Source organism: Sebastes umbrosus, chromosome 3 (genome assembly GCF_015220745.1).
Source record: "Sebastes umbrosus isolate fSebUmb1 chromosome 3, fSebUmb1.pri, whole genome shotgun sequence".
NCBI lineage: Eukaryota > Metazoa > Chordata > Actinopteri > Perciformes > Sebastidae > Sebastes > Sebastes umbrosus.
The window spans coordinates 13,404,369-13,431,023 of record NC_051271.1 but is presented as its reverse complement, the minus strand read 5'-3'; the positions used below and the strand labels follow the sequence as shown (position 1 = coordinate 13,431,023).

At 41.6% G+C, this 26,655-nt stretch overlaps 1 protein-coding gene across 2 annotated transcripts; it reads right to left on the bottom strand.

Annotated features, from left to right (window-relative positions):
• Positions 1 to 1,420: 1,420 nt before the first annotated feature.
• On the bottom strand, positions 1,421 to 26,359 carry ugt8 (UDP glycosyltransferase 8). Of its 2 annotated transcripts, none has more exons than XM_037765009.1 (6): positions 26,084 to 26,359; positions 18,817 to 19,649; positions 12,334 to 12,476; positions 6,550 to 6,626; positions 4,790 to 5,009; positions 1,421 to 4,600 (listed from the first exon to the last, which is right to left on the bottom strand). In XM_037765009.1, exons 2-6 carry the CDS (start codon positions 19,645 to 19,647, stop codon positions 4,216 to 4,218), a joined length of 1,656 nt encoding a protein of 551 aa, XP_037620937.1. In that variant the 5' UTR covers positions 19,648 to 19,649; positions 26,084 to 26,359; the 3' UTR covers positions 1,421 to 4,215. The 2 variants fall into 2 exon arrangements, with proteins under 2 accessions (XP_037620937.1, XP_037620936.1); XM_037765008.1 differs by having other exon boundaries at positions 26,089 to 26,358.
• Between the last annotated feature and the right edge of the window lie 296 nt (positions 26,360 to 26,655).

The following is a 26,655-nucleotide window of genomic DNA, read 5'->3' as shown; positions in this document are numbered from 1 at the left end:
AGTGTGCGGGAGATTAGAGCACACCCTGTTGTCAAACTATTGGCAAATCCATCACTTAGATCTTGTGCAAAGAGGGAGGACTCTGACTCCATACAGTAAAGCCCACTTAGCCCGACACAAAGTGGTTAATTGCTCCTGATGACGTGCGCCGAGGTGGAGAGGAAAGGTAGATAATAGGCACTTACAAGGTCTGAGGACGGAGGGAGGGGTGGCGGAGAATGAATGGAGGATGTCCTGAATGATGCCCGCTGTGCTTTCTGTGATATCAGATTCCTCATCAGCAGAGGCCTGCCGTCCACTTCTTCCCCCCTTCCTGTCTCAGTTAATAGAACAGCGCCCGATTTGGCCACCAGCGACAACAAAAGAAAACAACTTCAAGAGCGTAAATTAAACATATACCTGCAGATGCTTTTGACTCTGTGTGTACTTGTGTGTGTGTGTGTGTGTGTGTGTGTGTGAGGTCTGCGGGCCCCTGCAGGCGCTGTGAATAATTAACAGGGCCGGTGAGCGAGGCAGGGTACCAGGCCGGGTGTTTTGTTACCCCAGTCTCAATCAGCACGAGCATACAGCATTAGATAACCCTATCTCTCCACCCGGCTTGTGTGCATGCGTCTGTATAATTGGCTACTTTAGATGATTCTACCATTTGATACCCTCAAAACCTCTTTGCTGCCTGGTAACAATTCCCGACGGAAAGCCTATACGTACATCACCCTATCAGACGGAGACTGGCAGCGTCGCACACTGTAATCAACATCCGCCTTGTCAGCTCTCAAAAACACGGACTGTATGTTTTCTGTTCAATATTGTTGTAAAACGGTAACCGATAACATGCGACGACCAATTATCTACTAGGAGAAGCAAAATATAATTATACATACTTTAGTAGTTACAGTTCAACTTTTTCTGGGCTTTTCATTCACGGTTTCATCTGTCCTCTTTAGTTTACATCCATGTCTGTCCAAAATGTCATCACTTCATCATTTTATCCTGTTAGACATTACTATGAAATTGTCATAATTAGCGTATGAATTCTTGAGTTATGGCCAAAAAATGTGTTTTATGAGGTCTCTGTGACCGTTGACCACCAAATTCTAATCAGTTCATCCTTGAATCCTAATGGATGTTTGTGCCAAATTTGAAGAAATTTGCTCAAGGCGTTCCTGAGATATCAAGCAAATGGGATGGCTGTGAGGTCACAGTGACCTTGACATTTGAGCACTAAAATCGAATCAGTTCATCCTAAAGTCCAGGTGGACCTTTGTACCAAAATTTTAAGAAATTCTCTTCCAGGCGTTCCTGAGATATCGCGTTCACGAGAATGGACCGGACGGACAGGCGGACAATCCGAAAACATAATGGCTCCGGCCATGGCAATCCAATATACCGGAACCATTATGTGAGAAAAAAAACATTTCAATCATCTGCAAACAAAATATGTCATTTTTATTCAGCATTAGTATTTTGTTTACATTGCTCTATTTACAACATGGACACACATGACAGGAAAATTGAGGACTTTGTCATTTTAAAATCAAAGTAAAATGAAGGTTTTAAAAAAAAAAAAAAAAAATAGCATGTAAGTGGAGACATCTAATATTTAAGAGGGAAGGAGGAGGAAGACAAGAAGACAATGACAGCCGAATACACCCGAGTAAGACAAAGAGGTGGACGAATGGAACAAGCAAGTGCACTATTAGAGATGGAACAAAGAAAGCTGATGAAATACGAACATCACAAGAACGGAGACGCGTCAGAAACGAGAGAGTAGTAAAGGATGGGTGGACATTTATCTATGTGGGCTACACATTAATACTGAACATAATGATGAAAAAAATATGCATCTTCACAATTTATTTCTTCTCTCCAGACCCTGTTCATAGCTTGTGTAGCACCTGCAGGCCCACCTAGCATACCCACGTGTTATAGATGATGATGATGATTCAAGTATAATAGTCTGTTTTTCAGCAGGGCTGGGTCGGGCTGTGCAAGTGTTAAGTGTAGCTCACAGAGAAAGGAAGATCATGAAGCTTTTTCTCAATTATCATACAGGATTTGTGAATATACATGTCGGTCGGGTGTTAGTGGTAGCATTTATTCTGTCTTCTTTAAATACATTGCTCATATTGTCCACGTGTGAGACTTTATAACAAGTTGGTAAACAATCTCTTTGCTAGAATGCCAATTGTGGTTTGAAACTTTAAAAAGTAGATATCATGGGCTGTGCTGCTGGACCAAAGGAGGAAAATACAGTAAGTCCGGCCTGGTGGTTTGATAACCGCAAGTCACATGTTCATGAGATTTTTATGTCCCATGTCCGTGAGTACCTGTCTGTCTGAAAAGTCCATTAGCAGGATACCGAATCCCCACAAACTCCACAGATACTCTCCCAGCTCGCCCTGTACTTTGATCTCCTCGACGGGGGTTCAAGAAAAGAGAATTTCGCTGCGGGGGATCAGTGTCACCGTGACACGGCATTATTCATTGTAGAAACTAGCGGGGTTCACCTTTGTTTTCGGAACTAAGTCACTCTTTCACCCTCCTTACGCCCTTTCTCCATCCTGCATTAAGAATTAACAGACACGGTGGCCGAGAAACAAGAGTAAAATAAAGTGGAGTGGATTGACAAATAAGATGATTAAAAAAAAAAAAAGAAGGCAACTTCAGTCTTATTGGATGAAAAGAACAAATCCATTGCATGGGAATACATACACTTAGTATGATGACTTCAGAGAATGGCAGAAACGCCGACGGTTGTTTTTACATGACTCTCAGTGGGCCTTGTTTCATCCATACACTCAGTCTAAAGCTGTGCAGTGATCTAGAGCATTGAAACAGCAACAAGCACACACACACACACACACACACACGTATTCAAGCATACTGCATAAACAAATATTTGCATTATAAAAGGCCACGTACAGAATGTGAATCATTCACACTCAAAGTTAATACAATTACATAAGGGTCTACCTACATGAACCTCAATAGCTTAATCTAACTTGCAGAAGAGAAGCAGTGGACGGATTTCTACCTGAACTGTGATTTAAAACTAGCATGTTAGATCCATCAAAAGAATCGTGGAGGAATGACGTACAATGTCAAGTGTAGCACTAAAAATGGCAATCAAGTGATGAATCCTAATTAATAAATAGATGAGGGGGGACTGACGAAGCAGGGGATCATAAATCAATAATGCTGTGACTCATCCCTGATCACCTGACTTGGGTGAGCACGTTTATGATCTGGCTCGGCCTATCCACAGCATCCTCGGTAGGTAGTCGTCATTAGTATATCTTTTTGATGATAACACCATCGCCCTTTTCACACGGAGAAGCCAAACAGAGAACAAACTGTCAGTCAAGAGACAACGGGAACGCTGCACAGCTAAGTGCAGTCACGGGATGGCACTACCATGTGAAAATATTATCAACACTCTGATTAACTAGACCACCGTGAATACTGTGGATAATGCAACTGCTGTGCAGACTTTTAATGACTGCAGCTGTCAGTCTTGTTTTGTTTCACCGATATGAAGCACACAAGGTTGAGAGGAGGGAGTGCACATCTACCATCACACCGTTGATACATGAAATAAATTAAAAATAAGATAAGGTTAAAAAGGTCCATCATTAAAATGCATTTGTACAGTAATAAATAGATTCGTCCTCTATTTACAGTTTTACCAGACATTTGTGGAAGTTTGCGGTTAAAAACATGAAATCGGAACTATTTTCAAAAAGTGTGTTTTCTTGTTTTTTGTTCTGAGGATGAGGGGTTGGCGCTCCCCTCTTCATCATCCCTCCACTAGTGGCGAGGAAGGCAGGAAGACAGGAGAAGATGACGCACAATGAAGAAACAATGTCCTCCCAATATGTCTTTCCCGTGTTTCATCCTCAGTGACTTTCCAATTCGCTGTTGTATTGCTGTAGCCGCTTTTGTTAGAGTTTTCGTTAAAATTCGCCTCAGTGCACACATACACATACACCCCCACACACACACGCACACACAGATTTTTGAGCACCCGATGCCTTGCTCCGTCCCCCACATTGTGTATCCTCCTACAGCCTCTTGCTCGCTCCGAGTAGCAGTTGCCTCTCGACGCAGACCTAAGAACAGCTTTCTCTCAAAGCTTTTATAAAAACCACTACACCAAAACCTAGAGCTGAGTCCTTGGGGCAACTTCTTCCTCGTCCCTCTTGGCCATTCATAACATTAATTTATCTTCTTCTCGCTTTTCAAGGAGCCGTTGCGTTTGTGTTTCCCGTTGGCCACGCTCTCGCTATGGCAGTGTCCGTTGGCCGTGTTACCGTCATCCCTGGTGACGCCGCCGCTTTCTCTGCTCTGGTCCCCGGCCTTCCCCCTCAGCCATCGTACCAACCTTCGCAGTGCGAAGACGATCAGAAAAACGGCGGCCCCTACAGTGACAATCACATCCAGCAGGAAGTACTGATAGGGGGACACGTCGTATACGGCGGAGCGCAGGTGGTTGGCACCGTGGTGACGTAGGATGTAGCTGATCCAGTAGACGGCCCTGGTCACAGGATGGCCTGGCTGGTCTTTGTGAATGTTGGAGAGTGTGCGTGCTTGCTGGCGATACCTAGGTAGGGAGGTAGAAAACAAGGATATAAAGATACAAGGAGACAATCTTTCTGCATGCTCGAGGGCACAAACTCACGAGAGCACGATCATATGAAAGAGTCACAGAGCGGTGATTCCATATGAGGTCACCAGATGGCACCGATGAACAATAACACTAATACACAAAGCATCTGTGTGTGACTCTAACCTGGTGTCTTTGATGACGCTGGTCAGGGCTGTGTGCAGGTCTTCCTCGGTCATGTACTTCCAGTATAGCATGATACCCATGCCTTTGGCTGCCACGCGCGTCATGGTGTCATAGTGGTCTCCGAACAGGGGCACACCTACCACCGGCACCCCGTGGTACATGGCCTCGTAGATGCTGTTCAGGCCGCCGTGGCTCAGGAAGGCCCTCGTGTTGGCGTGGCCTACATGACAGGAGGGATGTGGGATGTTATTTTGCATGTTGGGTGTTATGTTCATTAGTCATTTTTTGACAGGGTGCTTATTTGGCTGTATTGTTTACAGTTTATACCCACAAACTGCTGCACACTCAGCAGTATTTCACTGTTGCTCCCCACTTCGTGAACGTAGAGGGAGGAGCATTGAGCAGCATAATTAACAAAATACCTCAGTCAGTGTTTTTATGAAGGGAGAAATCTCAATGTAAATGCTTTATTTTCATGGCATAGTTTCAGTATGATTTACTGAAGTTTGGAAGTTTGGTTTTAGGCGCTCAATACAGCAAAAAATAAAATCTCAACAGCTACATTCCTATTTCCTATACCCAAAGAGAACGACACAGAAACTCACAGACATCAATTATAAAAACTTTCTTTCCTCTCAATAGATAAAGACAGTTGGAGGACATGCTTCAATTAAAACTAGTCCACAAATGTTATTATATCTGGAGGGAGATGGTTGCTGTATTTAATAACCTATTTGTGCCCGAAGACTATATTTAATATGATAAAAATAAATGCTACAACATTGGTTTTAATTGATCAAAAGTCTTGAAAATTGGTACGGAAATATTTTGGGCAAGTATCTAACAGAACAAATTGGAATTTTTTAGATAACATGAAAAAAAAAAATCACAATTTAATAGTAGTAAAAGTCAGGATTTTTTTTAAAAATAAGGAATAACACTAACATTGTGTTTATTAAATGTTTTTCATAGGATTTTTTTTTTTTTTTACACTGCATAAGTGTGTATATATTTGATATTCAACTTGTTATGAGTTCATTGATACCAAATACTTGATTTTGCTCCTTGTAGTTTCTGAGATACAGACATTTTCTTATTTTACTATGTCTAGTATTTGGGCACATGGAACGACAGTAGTCCCATCATGTGTCCAGATACTACATGTAATATAATAAGAAAAACTCACTTTTTAGCCAAACAGCTTGACCGATTTAGAAATTGTCTTCATATTTGTGCTTCAGGCGAGGCCAGAGAACACTTCCAATTGCACTTTGGTGCAACAGAGTAATAGGAAAGACACATTTTATTGTTTTGTGGTGAAGAGTCCCTTTAAAATGCCTCTCACTGTCCTACCAGAAAGCCAGACAGGCAGAACGTCTCAGTATCTGCAGGCTTGGTTGACCACGGCGCTATTACGCCAATGCAAGAATACAATGCTAGCTGTCAACGTCTGAATGTTGTTGTACATTCCTCATTCCTCCTGACAGGCACAAACATAGCAAACGTGGTTTACACGTTCACGTTCTACCCACTACTGTGGTTAATAAGTAGGTAGACAATGGGTGGAACACACCCACGCAAAACCAGGTCTGCACACACCATCAGTAGGCACCATCTCATATAAAAACACCAAGCATCAGCTATGTGTTAAAACATGCCTGCAACCAGACAAATACATTCCAGTTTATATGGTGCAATTGAGTAAGACATAAGAGAACTGGTACACATTACAGCATGTGGTGTCCTCGTAATGTACTCACCTAATAAGTCATTCTGAGGCATCCAATCAACAAGCTTGGTGTTGTTGCCAAGGTTACTGGGTGGAACTCCAGAGAATCTAAGGAAGGGAAAAAAAAGGAAGTAATGATGAGGTACTATTGTTGAGCTCACCTTTTAGTAGATTATGCTGTCATCACGTGTGAACACCAAAATAATGTCAAAGTGGATAATATTATTAGTTAGTTAGTTACTAGTATTTCATATTCATTTCATATTTGTCAGATCTGTGACAATCAAATGTTGACAGATATCTTATATCTACTCCCTAAATACCTTTGTTGGAACATTATCTGTAAGAACTTTTTTATTTCAACTGTTTTGTGACTCTTTTGCTAGAACATTTTCACATTCTGGATAACACACTTCTTCACTTTCTTGCAGAGAGTTCAAAGAGAGGATTGACACCACTCTCATGTCTGTACAGTAAGTATGCAGCTACAGCTATAGCAGCCAGTTAGCTTAGCTTAGCACACAGACTGGAAGCAGGTGGAAACAAGGACAGTCCGCCCCCCGGTTGATAGTCTGGGAGAGCGGGCACAGCGAGGACTTAAGTGGCAGCAAGGTCCAGGTGAGGCGTAATGTAAAGCGCCACCTTCACCCCGGGCCTTTCCAAACCAACCTAGAGCCCGAAATACGCCGGGCGAGGGCCTGCCAGCACCGGGGAGAGTTCCCACGAGGGGATCCTCCCACACTGAGCGGCCGTCCCTGACCCGCCAAAGCGGGGCAAAAGTAAAGTAAAGTGATCCACTGGATTTATAACACAAGACAAAACGTGAGCGTCATTGCGTAATGGAATAATCGTAACCAAAATCGTAATTGAAATTTAATTAATTTCACAGCCCTACCGTGTATTTACCAAAATGTTGAAATATTCCTTTAATTCTGTTTTTCTGCCATACGTTTTCTACTGACCAAGCTAGCCATTATACTTGCTGTCTGACATTAATGCATTGCTAATACAACATTTTAAATACTGTTGACTTATGTATTATAATCTTCACTTTTACTCTTGTGGACATTATTTGTATTTCCACGAGATAAATACTGTGTTGTACTTCTTAATCTTGATTTTTCATTGGTGATACTTCTTCTCGGCATGCGGGGAAATGCATAGTGAGGGCAGAGGATATACAGTATGTATAGTGAGTACAAGATAAACTGTATATACTGTATACAGGAAGCTAAATTAATTCAGTGAGTCTAACATTTACATGATGCAGAAAGTGAACAAAAGGGGAATTTAATGTTGATCTCTTGTCCCTTAAACAAAAAGCAAAAAGCAGAAGGGCTTCGCTTGTTCACCCAGACATTTAGGTTTCAACCCTTTGTCTTCTACGGATGGTGGTGAATGTGTACAGCTTTGTGTGCGTGTGTTTGTTGGCGTTTTCGGTTGTGTGTGCGGAAGCATTTTCCAACAAATGGTAGCGTACAATACATATGCATGCAACATTACGACCCCCATCCGTCCATCTCTGTCTCCGTCCCTCCCTAACCCAAAGTCTTTCATCTCTCTTTCTCTCTTCAACAAAGCACCAATTCACTGTCCTGCCAATCAAAGCCTACATTCATGCAGCCAATTATCAATGACACGATTCATTTGGCCTGGTCCCTGTCCGTCTCGTCAGCCCTCTTCCTTTTTCCATTAGTTTGGGAGAGCCACTGGAAGCCAGAAGTCTTGGGGGGTTACAAGAGTCTCCTGCCTGTAGTTACACGTCTCAGATCGTTGCCTCACTTCACCTACAGACCTGGAGCATCATTGTCTGATATCTCACTGTAAAAGGTCAGTGGGATTTGCCTTTGTAATGTTCCACACAAAATTATCCCACATTATTCCTCACACATGTCGCATGCCAAGGCTAATCCAGCAGCCCTCATTACAACACACAGTACCTTTTGCCCACAACCCTGGCAAGCTTTCCGACAACCACAATCTGATCCTCTTAGATCACACCAGGGACTCTGACCAGCTCCAGCCACTAAAATGCATTGAGTTCTCCAACACCCACATATCCAGCCATATAGTGAGTGTCTGCTGTTGCCACAGTATGCTGCTTTTTCCACAGCTCTATGCTCAATATTCTTTTCCCTGCAATAAAACTGCAAATATTGCAGAGACACACTCAAAAAGGTGAGTACAGGCCAGCGAGGAATATAAGCAGTCACACTTTACAGAAGAAAAAATCAAAAAGCAGAAAACTAGACTTCCGCTCCTCCTCATGGCTCTGTTTACAGGCTTTAAAAAATCTAGCCCGTGACAGGAGACTTTGGTCAATCACGGTCATTTGAGAGAGAGAGAGCGTTCCTATTGGCTGTTCATTCAAAGGAGGCAGCTGTCAATCACTCGCGAACTCCGATCAAACGGTCAAACTGGGCAGCGCTGATCAAATATGAATTAATACATCTTAATACATCAAACATCTTGTATTGTACCGTTTTGCTGTAAAATAAAATAAAAAAGTTTGGCTGCTGGGTCACAAACTTTCTCATTTTACAGCTAAACAGTACACTACAAGATGTTTCTGAAAACATCTGAGGAGAGAAATAGGCATTACAGTAACAGAATATTGATTCATATTTGATCAGCGCTGCCTAGTTTGACCGTTTGATAAGAGTTTGTGAGTGACTGACAGCTGCTCAGAGATGGCAGACTCCAGATCAGCTCTGACTGGTTGTTTTGCTCCGGTCTGTGAAATCTTGCAGATGCCAATAGGTGCACTGGAGGACACCAGAGGACACCAGAGGACACAGAGGCACATGATTTTTTTCTCATGCAATGCTGTCAGGATATAGTGACCCGTTTTATAAAAAATATTTTTTTTAAAATCATATTTGCTCCATTTCTACCCACTGCAGCTTTAATGGTCAAGTAGGCCATGCATGTTCAGATAATTGCCTCTTCTATATCTCTGGCACCTCTTCAGCTAATTAGCTGGCTTGTATTTAATAGTGATGCAACGGTTCCACAAGCCTACGGTTCGGTTTCTACGTCATCAAACGGTTCATTTTTTTACAGTTCAGTTTTGCATCCCTCGAGAGCAGAGTTTGAGAATGAGGAAGCGTTGGTTTCCTTATAACACATCAAGCGGTATAAAAATCCATGCAGAGCTTAACGGTTTTGATCAGCAGATCTTAAGGGCTTGGCTGGACTGTAAGGGGTTAAAAGTCCTTTGATATAACCTGGAGCCAGACCATAGATGGGCCTGTAGATAATTATTACAATTTTCAGTGATGCTAAAATTGGAAGGCTATGACAGAACCTGCTAGACTGAGTTAATAATTGTCAGCTGAATATATAGCAATTGTGAGACAGAGTTTAAATAGGTAAAAAGAGAGCTACAGTGATATAAAAGCATGTGCTTTTTTTCAGTACCATTAAAACTGAGCATGTGTCTTATCTTGGAGGTGTTCCTTAATTGATAAAAACAAGCCTGGATGGTATTTCTGGCATGCTGCTCAAAGGATAAATCAAAAGTTAGCCCAAGGTTCTTTGCCAAGGCCTTAACATTTCTTATCCTCACTCCTCTGACCTCTCTTTGATGGGTAACTTTGACCTGAATCCAACTTTAGTGCAGTTTGTTATTTGCATGTCGCACTGTGTGACATGCAAATGCGTGGAACAATGTGATATCATCATTAATGACAGTTAATGGTTACAATGCAATAACTGAAAAACAAACGAAGAATCATTGTCAACAACATTCAAAGGTCGGTGATCCATCTGCATTATTGCGTCAATAAAAACATTCACTTTGAACTTCTTGCTAAAATTAGAGCTAAAACCGAAACAAAGTAGAAATAAAACTGAAATTGAAAGCTTGAAAACTAACTAAAACAAAACTGGAATTGAAATCTATGATCCAAATACAACTTTTAAATTAGTACTTATCTGGACCAGGCATAATAAAAGGTTACTTGACCATGCTGTCAGTTGTGACATCATTATTAATGCGTAGTGTGTTTGTACAAGTGAAGACCTTCACCAACCTCTTCAAACATTAACCCAGCTACACCCTGTACCAATAGAAAAGTCAGGTTTGGGAGCTGAGTAATGCACTACTTGGACATCCCAAAATAGATTGACCTGTATACACAAATTCTATTTATTTATAACCTCAAGCCAGTCAGTTTGGATTTCTCATTAACTATTCTTTACTCATAATGGGATAAAAATGACACAAAAACAAAGTGAATGTGGTCAATGAATCACTCTTAAACATACTGAGATAAGAGTTAAGGATTAACAGGTTCATGGATGGAATTTTTAAACACCGTGAAACTAGGAGTCACATTTCTTTTCTCTCCTCTATCCGCCCCACTTGGCCTGCTCTTATTTTTCGTGTTTTCCTGCTCAGGTCATAGTCGGTGGATCATTGATGTGGGACTGTGTGTAAATGATTACAAGAGATTTGAATCACACCTATCTCTCTCACCGGGCAAGCACAACCATTTTAGATAACTCTGAAGTTATTATGTCATCCTGAACATATAAAACTTCTGCATTCATGGTGCATGCACAGATAGTTTCCTCATCTGTCCCAGGGCTATGTCATGTTGTCAGACCACTGTAACAGTAACACCTATAGCACGAGCATGTAGGTGTTTGAGCAAATGTTCTGCATAAATCACGTATCTTATGTGACTTTGCTAAAATGCAAAGGTCTTCCCATCATTAAAATGTCAAGCCATTATCATTAGTTTCCCTGAGAAGAGAACAAAGTCTCTTAATGGTCAGGATCCACTACTCGATGCTGTTTAAACTACTGGACGACCTCAGATAACACCCTGCCTGAAGCAAATGAGGTGGTGAGGTGGGAATATGGACTTTGGTTTCAAGACAAAGACCGTCAGAGAGGAACAATGTGTTGCATTTATTTTATGATGGGTCATTGAACAGAAGTAGTATAGCTGATTAGGCAGGTTCCATATAAAACAATGTATACAATTTCTAATATCCCCCGACATCTAGAGTGCTGAGTGGAGGAAAGTCAGTAACTTGTAGCTTGCATCTGTCCCAGTGACAGCTGTGTCCATACTTACCAACCCTCCCCATTTTCCCGGTTTCCTATCGGGGTCACAATTCTCCTGTAATTTTTCCGGATTTATGAAAAGTTTTCACACTTTTTTTCCTTTTCGTTATCCGAGACTGGTTCTGGCGCTGTACAGCATGTATAATGCCGACTGTTTCCACCGGGACGACAGAAGAGCTACACCAACTGTCGTTTCCCGACGGAAGAGAGCAGTCTACGATCGCGACACAGCGCAGTTTGAGCTCATGTTTAAGCTGCGCTCGCCACAGCGTGCAGCACCAAAAGGTAGGCTTTGATTGACGCATCGAAAAGCCGTCGTGGCGTGGAAATAACAGGTTTCAGAGCACAGTGGTGCCGTTGTCACGTTGTGTCTGAAAGGGCCTTCAGTGAGTGAGAGAAGGAGAGAGAAATGGAGAGTACTGAGAGAAAGAAATGAATGAATATTAGTTTATGCCAGAGATTAACACGCCATGTTCACACCAGAGGGCGAATTATTCCGTTTTCTTTCCTGGGAGTTAAAGGTAAAGTCAAAAGTTGAACATAAAAATGCTGTTGCAGTGTACTTATTATTTTGTTATTTTCACTCTTTTAAAGTCACCAGAATGCAGGAAACAAACTAATTTTTTTCATGGGGAGGACCCCCAGACCTCTGTTTTGGTTTTGAAATCCTCCCTTTTTTTAAGGTGTCAAGGTTGGCCAGTATGGCTGTGTTCATGAGTGAGAAAACAGCTAGTTTACCTCCAGACGACGCGCTGCGGCAGCCTGGCGAGGGCTCCTGCCAGTTTGTGAGCAATGTCATGGGAAAGGTACTTGACCCCGGCTCCAAACGACACGACCACAAAGCCATGCTCCGCTGTGTCATTCACCCACGCCTCGAACTCCTGTGGGAATATGAGAGAAAGACAATGAGGGCTAAAAACAAAACACATTTTGTAGTTTCTTTGCCCATGAAAAAAGATTTATAATGATACAAAGCAAACATCATTTTTTCCTTCCTTTTTTATCTCACCAGTCCCTTCCTTCATAGTAGATGCATTCTTGTTCGTTTTGAAAGCATTCAAATGACCCAAATTGGAGAGATATTATGTGACCACTGCAATTTAACAGCTGAGCTCCGGTTCAGATTATTTTTAGTGCATTAAAGATAAATAGCAGACATCAATAAAACATAAACTTTGAACACTGTTGTCGTCCTTATCGCTTTACAAGGGAGGTTTATTTCACACATATTCTGAATGATTTATAGGTCCACAGATAAATGTGAGAGGTCATAAACCTCACTGAACTCTGCAGAATAACGTTATCAATGACCATATAATACACTGAAATGTTTTTATGATGTAATTTGAAAAACAACAGGCAGATAAACTGAGAAACTCCCAGACTATAAACCAACAACCTACAGTTATCATATTGCAGCTGGTAAGATATTTCCAAGTAGACTTCTAAAATTAAAACCCAGGAAATATTTAACGTAAGAAATGTCCACAGCAGAAGTTTATCAAGGCGTACAGAGGATGTCTAATGCATGAAGCTGTTAAATATATTTAAGTTAATGCCTCAGAGAACTGCAAGTAAGGATGTGCTGACCTTGCATTTTGCAATTTGGTGCCCAGCGTTGCATTATACATCATCATCATCATCATTAATATTACGACATTAATGAACAATGTTGATAGTCCACAAAGTGACTAATCTTAATGGACCAGTAATGATTAACCTAATGATTTTACATCTAGATGACCTCATTTCATCACACAGCATCTGCAGGGCACAAGAACTTCCTGTTTTTGACACATAAAATAAGATGTCCTTTCACCTATATCCACTATAGACTGGAATACTGAGAACACTACAGTAAAATATACAGTATTTTTTGGTCAACCTTTATTCTCCATTACTGTGCCATGGATTTTGATCTCTTCTGAATCGCTGCCTGTTCCAAGTTGCTTTAAAATACACCAATAAACAAATTGGCAAGTAGCAGATTTCCGCAAGATATCACCATTTTTCTCAAAGCACCGTTTGTACAGAATGAAAACTACGTGTGCATTACCTTGATAAATATATAATTGGAAACCACACAAATGCTGGTCTATTATGGGGACGGCAAAACAATATACTTTATTGTATCTGTGGGGAAACTCGTCTTGAACTCGCAGCGCTGCTGATTAACAATAATTTACAAAACATCATAAAACTACACAAAAGTCAATAGAGAAAACCAGCCATATTAAATATCCTATGTATTGACAAAAAAGTCCACTCAAAAACGTTCTCCTCTCATCCATACATTCTCAACACATCCTTAAAGGGTCAGTTCACCTAAATCACAACAAAGTACATTTCCTCCTATACCCTTGGCATCTCACCAAGCAGACAGTTTCGGTTTTATGTGCCAAGCTTTGAAATATATCTGAGGTTTCTGCTGCCAGCTCCATACAATTGAGGTGAAAGGAATTTCTTTTGTGATGCTCAAAGAATACTCAACAGCAGCGTGTCTCTCTAGAAACAGCTTCCCGGTTACCTTGGGTAAATCTCCAAACATCACTGACAACTGTTCTGCTTTTCAACTATTTTCTGCAGAAGAAATAGCTCTAAATCTCACAGATGATCAGCAGAAGTAGAGGTATGAATTCATGAGCATTCAAAAAGTTAACATTACATCATATCAACAAAGCTAAGGTGTCTATGTGTATGTTTGTTTGCCAACCAAGCTGTCAAACTAGGCGATCTAGTTCTAAAATGAAACAAGATTCAGCAGTGGCATTGCTTATTTCTCACTTGAAATGTTTTCAAAAGTAGCTTTTGGTGGATTGTTTAGATGGAATAACAGAAAGTTTACGAGCAGGCCGCCGTGTTGTTTCCTGTTTGAAACGGCAAGCAGAAAACCAGGGACCAATCAGGTGTATTCCACGATAGGGTACGTCACCTATTGAACGGCCAGTTGAGTGGAGCAGCACATCCAATAGTGTCCTCGACGGACCTGGTGGACATGTACATGTAGGATTTAACATTATAGACATGACCACTGACTATTTGTATAACAATTTAGCCACATATTCACAGACTGACTGTGACGACCCCTCCACTCCACTTGGTGTCCCGTGTCTTTTTGCTGGTTCACTTTTGTTTTGCAGGAGAAAGGGTCGTCAGGCTGATGAGCCACACCTGGGCTTGGTGTGGTTGGGATAAAAGCTCTCTACCTTTCAACAGATGTCGCTCTCTTCCTTGGCTGGCACACCTGTTTTGGTTTTGTTTGTGGGAGACATTTTCACCCCCCCACACATGCCTACATCACTGATTACTGACTTTCCACGTTTATTTAGTTATTGATTGTTAGTTTGTTAAATAAATGCCTGTTACTATTTTTAAACTCGGCTGGTCTCCCATTTTTGTTGCAACCTTTGAGCCGGGTTGTAACAAATGGGGGCTCGTCCGAACTTGTTTGACCCAGTTTAGATTGGTATTGTGCAGTTGGTTCTACAAGTTGTTAATGCTTTATTGGCAGAGACTGTGGTTTCATGAATGAGATCAGTTGTAGCCTAGTCGGCAGGTGCACCTCATTTTGTAAATTGAGTTGTGCATCTAGATTTTTGGGAGACATGGTCGAGTGTGGTAAGTAGGCTGTTCTGCTGGGTTTTTTTTTGGTGAATGTAAGCAGCTGAATTGGATAACAAGTTTCTGATTTGTTCTGGTGTGTTAGTATTGAGTTGTGCATGCCTGTGATTTTTGTGGCACTGAGTTCTGTTTGTCCTGCAGCCAGTGTTAACACGGGTTGGCAGGTGTGAGCTATCAGCAGTGATTGCAGGGTCCTCTAGTGAGTAACTTTTAGCTTTTGTGGAGTTTCCCTGGGTAGGCATAGCAATGTGGTCCATTTGGGCTCGTTGGTTTGTTATTTTTGTGTGGTGTGCGGTCAGAGCAGTTGTCTCGGGCACACATCCAGAGCTGTCAGGTGGGTAACCAGCTTGCTGGGGGCCTAACCGAGGCTACTGGTTTAAGTGTTTAAAGAGCCTCCCTCTAATCTGCATGAAGACTAGGGTTCAGTGAGGTAGATTAGTTTGAGATGGGTAGTTTAGGTAGGGGGAGACTTCCACATTAGTTTGGTAGACATTGTCTCTTTTGTGCACTATTTGACCTGGGCAACACTGTCTGTTGGCTCTGTTGGTGCCTTTAGACCAATAGTGTGTGATGGCTGGGGTAGTTGGACCCAGTTATGAGAGTTCTGCACAGCCTGGAGGGTTTCTGGGTAGTTGGACCCAGTTACACTGAAGGTGCTCCATTTGTGAGAACCTGAATGATGGCTGTTGCAGGAGGTTATAGTGGTTCATATGGTCGGCAAGTAAATGGTTACAGGAGGGATGTGGTGAATTGTCCTTGGTTGTGCTGTGACGTGCAACTTGGTAGCTTGGACTGTTAGCTGTGGGAACATAAGCACTGCAGCTCATGCCTTGGTTGGTGTGAGCTTTGTTGTAGTTTGGTTGCCTCTTTGTGCTGTGCGTCTTGGGACGACTTGTTTGGCTAGTGAGCCTTTGTTGTAGAGGAACCTTTTGATGCTACTTTTGGGTAGGGCTTATATCCGTTCTGTGTGTTTTGGTAGCTGGAGCTTATTGCAACCTTTGAGCCGGGTTGTAACACTGACCATACACGGTCCAGCCATATACTCGGTTTTGATCGAGTCAATCAATCAAGTTGGGTCAGCACTATAGTTAAATCAAAAGAAAAGGAAGGAGGTCTGTGGTACTCATCAGTTTCTACCATCTGACACCTACACTGAGGCAGTGAAAACATGACATGCCTTTGGAAAAATACTACAATAATATCCTCCTCCTCGGGCCCTGTTCCTGTTCTAGGTTTTACTCAGAGGAGTTATCCATCCACATTACTTAGTAAACAAGCTTCTGCTAAGTGAAGACATATGGACTGACAGTGGCTGATCAGGGAGCAGCCATGTTGGAGTGATAGCAGTGGAGGACGAGTAGAGGGAGGGAGGCTAGCGGTCCAGCTGCGGCAGCTAAGGCTGGCCCTGGCACGGAGCAACATCAGGGGCACACTGGGCTCTGTGTCCCAGCAGCGCAGCCCTACTGTCCCTACAACGCAGCCTCAGTGACCCCATAAAAGAGTCTCAGTGTCCCCAGAGACCTGCCCAGAACAATGGCCTCGTTCTCCCTCCACTTCCATTATAACTCCCTCCACACAACACGGCACAATGCTCCCTATTGGCCGGAGTGGCATTCCAAAACCCCCCGCAGTAGATACCGACGGCCCGCGCTCTCGGCGTCCGAACGCTGGACTAACCCCCCGTCACCGCCCGCCTCTGCTCTCCATGACCGCCCTCCCTCTCTGCTCAAAATCTACCGCGTCCATTCAACCCAAACCCGTCCTCACCCCAGCATCGTTTATAAAGGGTCGCTTTGTAGCAGGATTGATAATGAGAGTCACCAATGATAAGGGAGACAATGGGGACAAGCATGGTAGATACAAAAAAATAAAAAATACTAAAACTCAGACTGTAGGGCTGTGCTCGACCAAAGAAAATCTTAGTCGACTAACACTTAAACGATTTGGTCGACCAATCGATTAGTTGATTTAATCGACAGATCTGTGAAAGTTTCTCCGAAAGGAATCTCATAAGTCATTCAGCATGAAAAAGCTTAAAAACGATTAATCGACAAAAGAAATCTTAGTCGACTAAGACTAAAACGATCGATTAGTAAACTAATCGACTACAAGGGGGCAACCCTATCAGACTGTTAAAACAGGAAAGAGGAGATAATATGAAGAGAAACGCGTAAGTGTATTTTCTGCATGTGAACTGACACTGAGCTGAGTTGCAGCCAAGGCTTCATGAGTGAGAAATGTGGTGGCGTGATCGTCCATGCAAATGTCCTCTTGAATGGGATGTGAGAGATAAGAGCTACCGCCACTTTTTCATGACAGCTGTTGAATAATTAACTGACATTAATCAATAAAAAATGGTTGATAGGAAATTGATAGATTTATGAGGACAGAACAAGCTCTTCCTGTTGCTTTTATATTAAATCTCTAGAAAGCCTTAAGGACACACACGTACTGAGAAAGACAGAACCCGAAACGTCCATGTGTGTTAGTGGACTAGAGCTGCAACGATAGTTAACAACTATTAAATGAATCACTAATTTGATAATCAATTAATCGGTTTGAATTTTCTAAGAACAAGTCAAAATTCTCTGATTCCAGCTTCTTAAATGTGAATATATTTTCTGGTTTCTTTACTCCTCTATGACAGTAAACTGAATATCTTTGAGTTGTGGACAAAACGAGACATTTGAGGACGTCACCTTGGGCTTTGGGAAACACTGATCGACATTTCCCACCATTTTCTGTCTTTTTATAGACCAAACAACTAATCAATTAATCGAGGAAATAATCAACGATTAATTGACAATGAAACTAATCGTTGGTGGACTGTTGTTAATGGTCTAATAAAAAAGAAATATGTGTAAATGCTATACTCATATGTAATACAAAGCACAACAATATGGCTTTTCATCCTGCCCATAAAACCATTATTTTGCATAATGTCTTAGTCAAACTCTGTAACCATGAGGTAGCCTTTGTATTGCATCAATACATATCATCTTAAAGCTAAGCCTTTATTCTAAAATTCCCATGGCACGTCTGTGTCACCACCTCCTTCCTACAGAGCCCAGTAATAAAATTTAGAAATTATATTTTAGTTGCTTTTGTGAGTTGATATAAATTAAATGGGCATATTATATCTTCTGAAATCGATCGCAGGCCCTTGAATTTAATCAAATTGTAATTGTATTGCAGCAAATATCATATCGTTGTCAAAAGAATCAACATAATATCGCATCATGATTTACACCCCTAGTTGATACTGTGGTAACTATCCCTTTACCTTTGTGGCCATTGTTGGAAATGTTTCATATCAATGAGCAGGACTGATTTATGACCACACTGGATTTAATATAATGTTTGAATCGGTGTGATGAAATACCTTGATGTGTCAGGTATTTAATTAGCTGGATTAGCCAAAAACAGAAATTGCTGCCTGGTTATTTTATCCTTCTAAAGTTTCTCACTTGATTTGCCATTGATAATGTGATATAGAACTCTGGTACATGAGACCACATCACCACCACACAAAATCTTTTTGTCTGTCTTTGCAAATCTCTCCATGTGTTGTCAGCTGCCTGTGTGTCTCTCAGTACTGACCTGTGGCAGTGGGTTGGGGGGCTTGGTGAGGATGCCTCCTATGTACACCACATGTGGCAGGGTGGGCCTGGGGAACTCCAGAGCCAAGTCGGTGCACAGCATCCACAGCCGGCTGCCCTGCACCAAGTCAGACATGGCCACTTGAGGCTTCACTCCATGTTTCTTCATGATCCGGTCATACTTTGGTAACGCAATGTAACGGACTCCAAAGCGCTGCACCAGGTAAACAGCTGTGTTGGCGATCCTCTGAACCAGAGACATGCGGTCCGTCAGCAACGAGTTGAATTCGGGTACATATGAAAGCGGGGCTGGGGCGCCCGCCTCTGCAGGGTACCACAGGCCTGTGCTGAACACGGCGTATTTCACACCCAGGATGTGAGCGATCACAAAACCACACATCTCGTTAGGGTCCACCAGCAGCAGGTCAAACTTGGCTTCCTTGAGGCGGGTCATTACCTCGACACTGCCGACGACAGCGTCACAGTTCTGGGAGTAGTGGTCGAGAATGTCGAACAGTTCCAGAAACGTCAGGCGGCCTGAGAAGATGTTGCTGACTTTGGACTGGAGGAAATTGTCAGCCGTGGTGCTGTTAAAGATCCCCGGGTAGCGTTGTAAGTGGTAGTGAGGGGAGGGGGGCACCCCACGACCCTCGGATATTAGAAAATGGGTCTCATGGCCCTCCTGGTGCAGAGCCGTGGCCAGCGTCTTGAAGATGTAGAGGTGCGATTCAAACATGATGGGTGGGACCACGATCACTTTAGCGGCCCATGATGCATTGGGACTCCAAGTGAGGAGGCCAAGGAGGAGTAGTAGTGACGAGGGTAGTAGCATGGCTGCAATTATAAAGAAATGAACAATGTTAATTGCCTGACATTAAAATAAAAACAGAGGACATGGAAGTGTCATAATACAGATAATAAAAGGGATAGTTTGGGTGTTTTGAAGTGGGGTTGTAAAAAAAACAATATAAACTTAAGTGTACGTTATATTTAGAATATTTTCACTGTTTTATCTTGCCATCAGAGAGCGCTCGCCTTCTCCTTTACGACGGGGAACTGAACTAAAAGTGAAACTTATCTATGTTCTCTTCAAAGCCACTAGACTCGTGGACAAAAACAGTATAGATAAGTTTCACTTTCAGTTCAGTTCGCTGTCTGAAAATATTCTAAATATAGCCTACACTTAAACTGATATAGATTTTTTTAGGTCAGCCTTTCTGTGAAGTGGCTAAAATACGTTTTGCTGCTGCCCCCGTTCACAGCAGTGGACTTCCTGTCTGTTTTTCGATACTGGGTGCGTTCCGACCATCATCTACTGTGGGTAATACGCCTACTATGGATAAGTACCTCATACAACCCCACTTCAAAAACACCCGAATTATCCCTTTAAATCGATGTTGTTCAGCAGGTATGAAACATCCTAGATTATAAGTGGGTTAGAGAAATGAATCATACGTACAGTATACATTTAATACTGAGAATTATTTGTGCAAATAGTACCAAATACCGTTTGTCTTACATCGTCAATGATAAGCCTGATAGCAAATAACATGTCAGAAAGGGGCCTAACCAGGACTCATTTGCAAAGAGGATTTTATTCATATGGTGGTGTGTTCTTTATACTATGACAGTTTTTCTAAAAGATAAAAATCGCAATATATTGAATCATAACTCTTGTATCATGATAAGAATCGTATCGCCAGATTCTTTCCAATACACAGCCCTAGTATTGAGAGAACACAACTTCTCAGTATCTGTGTGGTCACTGGTCAAATTAAATAGTTTACTTCTCCTTATTAACCTTTGCCTTTCTTTCTCTGTATTTCAATTCCACCCCTTCATCCCTCCTCACTCTGCTGTGCACAGCCGTCACTGACATGGCGTGGGTCGCACCAACGTCATTCTAAACCTCCGGCCACTCTATTCACAAACACAAACACAAAGAGCCATTATCGTGCCACCATGTCGTGGCCTGTGCCCTATATGCCTACACTCTCACCCTCTCAACTTGGATTAATCATCAACGCTGGAAACCTCTTTACGGGGAGCCATCAATTATCAAGGTTTTTTTCCTAATCTACAATGGCTAATGCTCCTTAACAGGGCGTTACACCTTGAGGAATGTGCTGACCTTTGGGCAAAAATGGATAAATGACCCTCCATGAGCAACAGTGGGGTTGTGACTTTGGACCAGGATATACATATATAAAGTATTTAAAGTACATTTAGCCTAAATAAGGGCTTTATAGCAAAACAAGACACAGTGTAGCAGCAGATTAATAACTTCTTGACCTTTTTACATAATATGTGTAGCCTACAATCTCCTTTCAAAGCTCTCCTTTTGGAGCACTGGAGATAGCATTCATCTATTTAAATACGCTGCTCCAGATTATGAGCCTTAACAGGTGCTACACCTAGTTAAGCAAATAAAAATGGGAGAGGTCAGTGGTTTAAACCCAACCTTTAAAGTTCCCTCTGGGAGTTTACACGTTCTTGTGTTTGCATGGATTTCATTCCGCAGTCTAAAGATGTAAACTGCCTGTGAGTGTGAATGTGATTCTACGTCCGTATGTGTCAGACTGGTCCACGGCGTACGCTGCCTCCCGTTCAATGTGATATAGGCTGCAGCACCCTGTGATGACCCTGAACGGTTGTTAGTTTCTCCTGCCAGCCCCACAAGATACCTCCCGCATCACGCCATATCATCAGATGAGTTCTTTACGTCACGTCTGAATCTATATCAAATGGCGCAGCCCATTATTGTTTCTGCGAACCGCCTCCTGATAGCATCTTGACAGGATGATGTATACTGTATAGTGTATCAGCCACCTGTTTGTCCACAATATGGAGTTTCTCTCCACAAACAGCTGGGGCCTGTTATGGAAGAGGACTCAAGGTGGCCACCATTTTGTTCAGCCTTGTTCCCGAGGATATCGTTACAAACACTTCTCAGCCCAGACTGTTGACGGTAACTATAGAAACCAGCCGCTGTCTACTGGGGACTGTGATACGTCAGGACTTAAGTTACTAACAATGGAGTCTGGTTACCCTGCGCACAGGGAGGGCTGAGGAAATTATCTGGATTAAGAGAATTAAAGGATACGAAATGTTAGAGCGATCGGTGCTGAAGATAAAGAGGAGATGAATACATGTAGGTAGAGAAACATATTTTAAAGTTTGTAAGGAATTTATAAGACATAATATGTTAAGGCAAGCATAAGAGCTGGGATCAATATGATATTGTGATAGGAGACATCATTATAACATCTATAATCAATGCCTCTACCTGCATGCACATCATATTTACATTACTAGTGAGTATATTCAATTCATAAATATGGTCTACATGCAAAAGCCACCTGCAAAATATATTTATACTTTACTTTTACGCTTTACCCAATACTCTGCATCCGCTGTATTTTCACAATCATTTTCCCTTCTTCTTAAATAAATCAACAATAAGAAATATACGATAAATAATTAACATTGACATTCATCGAGTCATATTGTGGTGATATGCTCAATTTGGACTTCATTATTATTACCAGCAAATGCAATTTCTGCAACCCAGTCTCACAGGAAGGCGTTTAAACAGCACGCTATTACACGGACATTCTGCGTGTCACGAGGACACAGTTTTACCTTTTTTTGCGTGACATTTGTACGCCACACAACAAAACTATAGTAACGTCTGCGGTTAGGTTGAGGCAACAAAACCACTTAGTTAGACTTAAATGTAAAATCTTGGCTTAAACTAAGTATGTAAACTAAGTAAAATACGTACGGAAACATTGTAACATAAGTACGGACAATACGTCTCAAACATCACTAAAAAACACATCACAAACGTCACTAATGTAACTTACAAAACAAAACACCGGCCTTTTGGTTAAACGTACTGTGTTTGTTGGACCCATACGCCTCCCCACCCGCCCGCCATAAGCGGCCTTTCTCACTGTTTATTCCACGTCACTAGCTCAGAGCGTAGCATATTTACACAGATGTGTTTACATTGCAGTCAGCACAGACTACACGGCGTACAAATGACACGCCAAAAGCAAGAAGGGCGTTCTTATTGCAAGCTAAATGTATTGTTGTGTCAGTCATACGCCTTTTTGTGTGAACGGGCTGATCTCCGATGTCATGTATAACCGTGGTACACAAGTCATTGCATCACTCAAACTCAAAATAACTTTGTAAAAACGTACCCACAGATGAGGTAACTGTGCAAAACAAACTACCACTCAGGCCTCAACGAACAAAATGTTGTAAATAATTAAAAACTCCGACCATATCTCTGCTATCACCTCAAATTAATTGCCTTGTGTTGCAGCTTTCAGTTGTGTTTTTATTAAATATCAAACCAATTACAGCTTTCACGGGAGGCTATTTTCATCTATTAAGAGTGACACAAGAAGGTAATTATACAGTGATTATCACTGTGTAATACCATAATCTGGACTAACATTTTCTTGATTTAGCGCAGCAGGAGGAGCAGCCTCGCTGCTTCCACAGTGGGGGTTCATTAGCTCAGTGCACCCTGTTGAGAGGAGAGATGTGACTTCCAAGAACTGATATTCAGTCAAACACAAGACAGTCCAAGCGGCTTATTTGTGCCTCATATCTTTCAAATGGAGTGTGATTAACTGATTTTAGGTTTGTTTGCTGCAAAATAATCCAAATGGGGTCCCTTGAAGGCCAAGATTGGCAAGTTAGTAAGGCTTTGATTTTAAAAAATGAAAGAAAAACACTGCAGAACAAACGGGCTAATTAGACACACGGTTCACTTTAGCTTTCAGGACAGATTTGAGACAGATTTGTAACCTCCCAAAAGCTGTAAAGTCTAATGAAATCATTAAATGTAGCATGATTTTTTTAGCAGATCACAAATCAGACTCTGATAATGAAGATGCCATCACAAAATTGGCCTCGTGGCCACATCATAGCTCAAAGTCTGCCAAAGGTTAAGGATAATATTGTAATATCTATAAAATAACAACCTTGTCCTCCTAAATCTAACATGAGAGCACTTTGTAGATAAGTTAGATAAGGTCAAGAGACTTTAGATGTTGAATTTTGGTGAAGACAAAATTAAAGTGGGGGGAAAAAAACTTGACTTTCCCATGCCCAGGCTCATGAGGAGCTGTTTATAATGGCAACATGACATCTCTCTGCATGCCCTTATATCCTTAAGCTTCATCAGCATTTGACAGAACGTGTATATTTTATATATAGATACATGTAAATATCCTCTGAGAGGATTACTCCTCATACATACTGTACACTGTAGGCAATGGAAATATGGCCTACTGGGCTTTCAGCATGAGGAACACACATGAACTCAGTCAGCAATGCTGTTTTCAATGCAACTCTACAGACATTCGGTGTCCTACTCAATCCCATTCCTTCCTCACCTCTGCCATTTGTTCTTTACATGCCACTGCTGACACTCTGTACTCTTTCCTCTCACTTTAATAATCTCATACAACCTCCTCCGCCACACCACAGGAACAGGAACAGGTCCGACAGGCTCCGTTTTACCAACACTTAATAGTTATTGCAACAAATAGGCAAATAAACCAGGGGACTGACTAAGTAACCACAAACTGTTTCCTATTAATATAATGCAAATAAAGAATCACTGGTGAATGATGCAAACAGGGATGTAGAGGTAAAACGTATAGTCAAATATCCTTACACAATATCCTGTCATCTTGGGATGACATTTATAATGACAACCTTAATACTCAAACACACAATGTCTTAATGTGGCAGCCCTGTCTCAATCAAGATGGGTTTATCCTTTTATCCCTTATAATACGGTTTAGCTTTGGGTAAAGGCACACCTCAGTGTTCAAGCAACAGCGCAAAGATTTTCTGGAGGATGTGAATTAATCTAAATCAACATCCAAGTCTGATGTTTGGCAGTGACTTTTTGTTTGTTTAGGAATCAAGTCATCATTTTGGGGTTGGTGCAACAGGCTCAGCAGGTACCCTGGTGTGGGTAGCAAAAGATAAGCATTGCATTCATGCCAAATAGACTCTGGACTGTAGTGCATCAGGTCACATAGCAGGGCTGCATTAACGAGGATTATTTTCTTGATTAATCGATTAGTTGTTTGGTCTATAAAAAAGACAGAAAATGGTGAAAAATGTCCATCAGTGTTTCCCAAATTCAAAGATGACGTCCTCTTTAAATAGATAATTCATACAACACCTTCTCACACAAAAAGAACCTCAATCATATATCTTATACTGTATGTACTGTAGCCTATATGTTCTTAATATGCCTTGTACAAAGTATTTCCTTTTATAATTGTAATATAACTTATTATGTTTAATGGAGCTTCCGAGCAAAAAGCATTTCACACGATTGTACTTGTACAACCGGCGTGACTATAAATATCTGAATCTTGAATCTTGAATAAAATGTCTTGTTTTGTCCACAACTCAAAGATATTCAGTTTACTGTCATAAAGATTAATCGATTATCAAAATAGTTGGGGATTACTTTAATAGTTAATAAATAATTGATTAAATGTTACACTTCTATCATATAGGACAGCCCATTTGGGGTTTTCAAATTGAGCTGTATAACCTCCCAACAGCTATAATCACACAGTGTGTTGTACAACATCATGTTGTCTACAATTTTGATCTTAAAAATAGAACTCGTAAAAATGTCATGATGCCAGTACAGCTTGTCAGGCAGGCTTGCTGGCTGGCTGGCTGTGTTTCATGACAGTGTTTGCTTTCCTGGAGTTAAATAATGCAACGAAAGGATCTCAGTGCATGTATGTCATCCACCATGGTCTAACACAGAAACCCTAAAGTCTGAGAAATAAGCATTTAAAAACACTTTTTTTAAAAAAAAAAAAAATGATACTCTGCAGCAAAGTAAAACAAAGTGGCCAAACAAAATCAGACTTTATAATGATGAACCAGAATCCACTGGTGAATTCATAAATACATCATGACCATTAAGCAATCTCCCATGGTGACACCTTTTGTTTAGTGATAATTCGCAAAGGACGTGAACGCAACACAGCAACCTGCTGAATGCACCTGCGTCTCAGGAGGTTTTCCACCTGTCGCACCTGAGATTACAGTCAAATAAAAACTAAAAAACAGCCAAACAAACACGGTAAAGTTCACAGCTGTCAACTACAACAACATGAAATCACTCTTTTGCAACTATAAAACGTGGAAAAGAAGACTGAAAGAAGTGAGTTTTGTCGAGTTGACGCTAAACACCTGTTGTTACGCACCTTACCTTGTTGCTTGAATGTTGCTCTGGAGAGGCAGTGGAGGCTGAGACTGCAGTATAGTAGTTGTAGTTTTCTTCTTGGACGCAGTTTCAAGTGTCAGGGAGGTAAAACACAAAAAAAGTGGTGAGGAAAAAGTAAAACGGGTCCCCGGGTATCTTAGTCGGGCAGAGGGAACAACATTAAACTCCCCAGTCCCTCTCACAGGCGGTGGAAGGCGGGACTTAGAGACTAGAGGTGTTACGAGATGGAGAGAGAGAGGAAGGGAGCGGTGGAGGGAACAAACACTGTGGTTGGTCGAGCCAAGCACAATAAGGGTGGAGTGAGTGGCCAGTATCGGCCTCTGCTACAGGTGACTCTCTGTGTTGATACTGTCAGCAGTTTGGGATGATGTAGGATGTGGGGCCATAAACTATAGTCTGGAATGAAAAAGGAGGCAAACAACTGGCAACCTTTTCTCTGGCTGACATCCTAGTTGTTGGATTAAGTTAATGAATATTTAAGATATTGGAAGAGGAAAAGCTTGATAGTGGAGCAGCTAAGATTCAATATTCATAACTGTGCAATTTGCTATT

Coding starts and splice junctions, on each gene's coding strand:
- ugt8 (XM_037765009.1), bottom strand. CDS start 19,647: ATGCTACTACCCTCGTCACTACTACTCCTCCTTGGCCTCCTCACTTGG. Junction 12,477..18,816: donor CCCCCAACCCACTGCCACAG/GTCAGTACTGAG, acceptor ATATTCCCACAG/GAGTTCGAGGCGTGGGTGAA. Junction 6,627..12,333: donor CCGCAGCGCGTCGTCTGGAG/GTAAACTAGCTG, acceptor TCCCTTCCTTAG/ATTCTCTGGAGTTCCACCCA.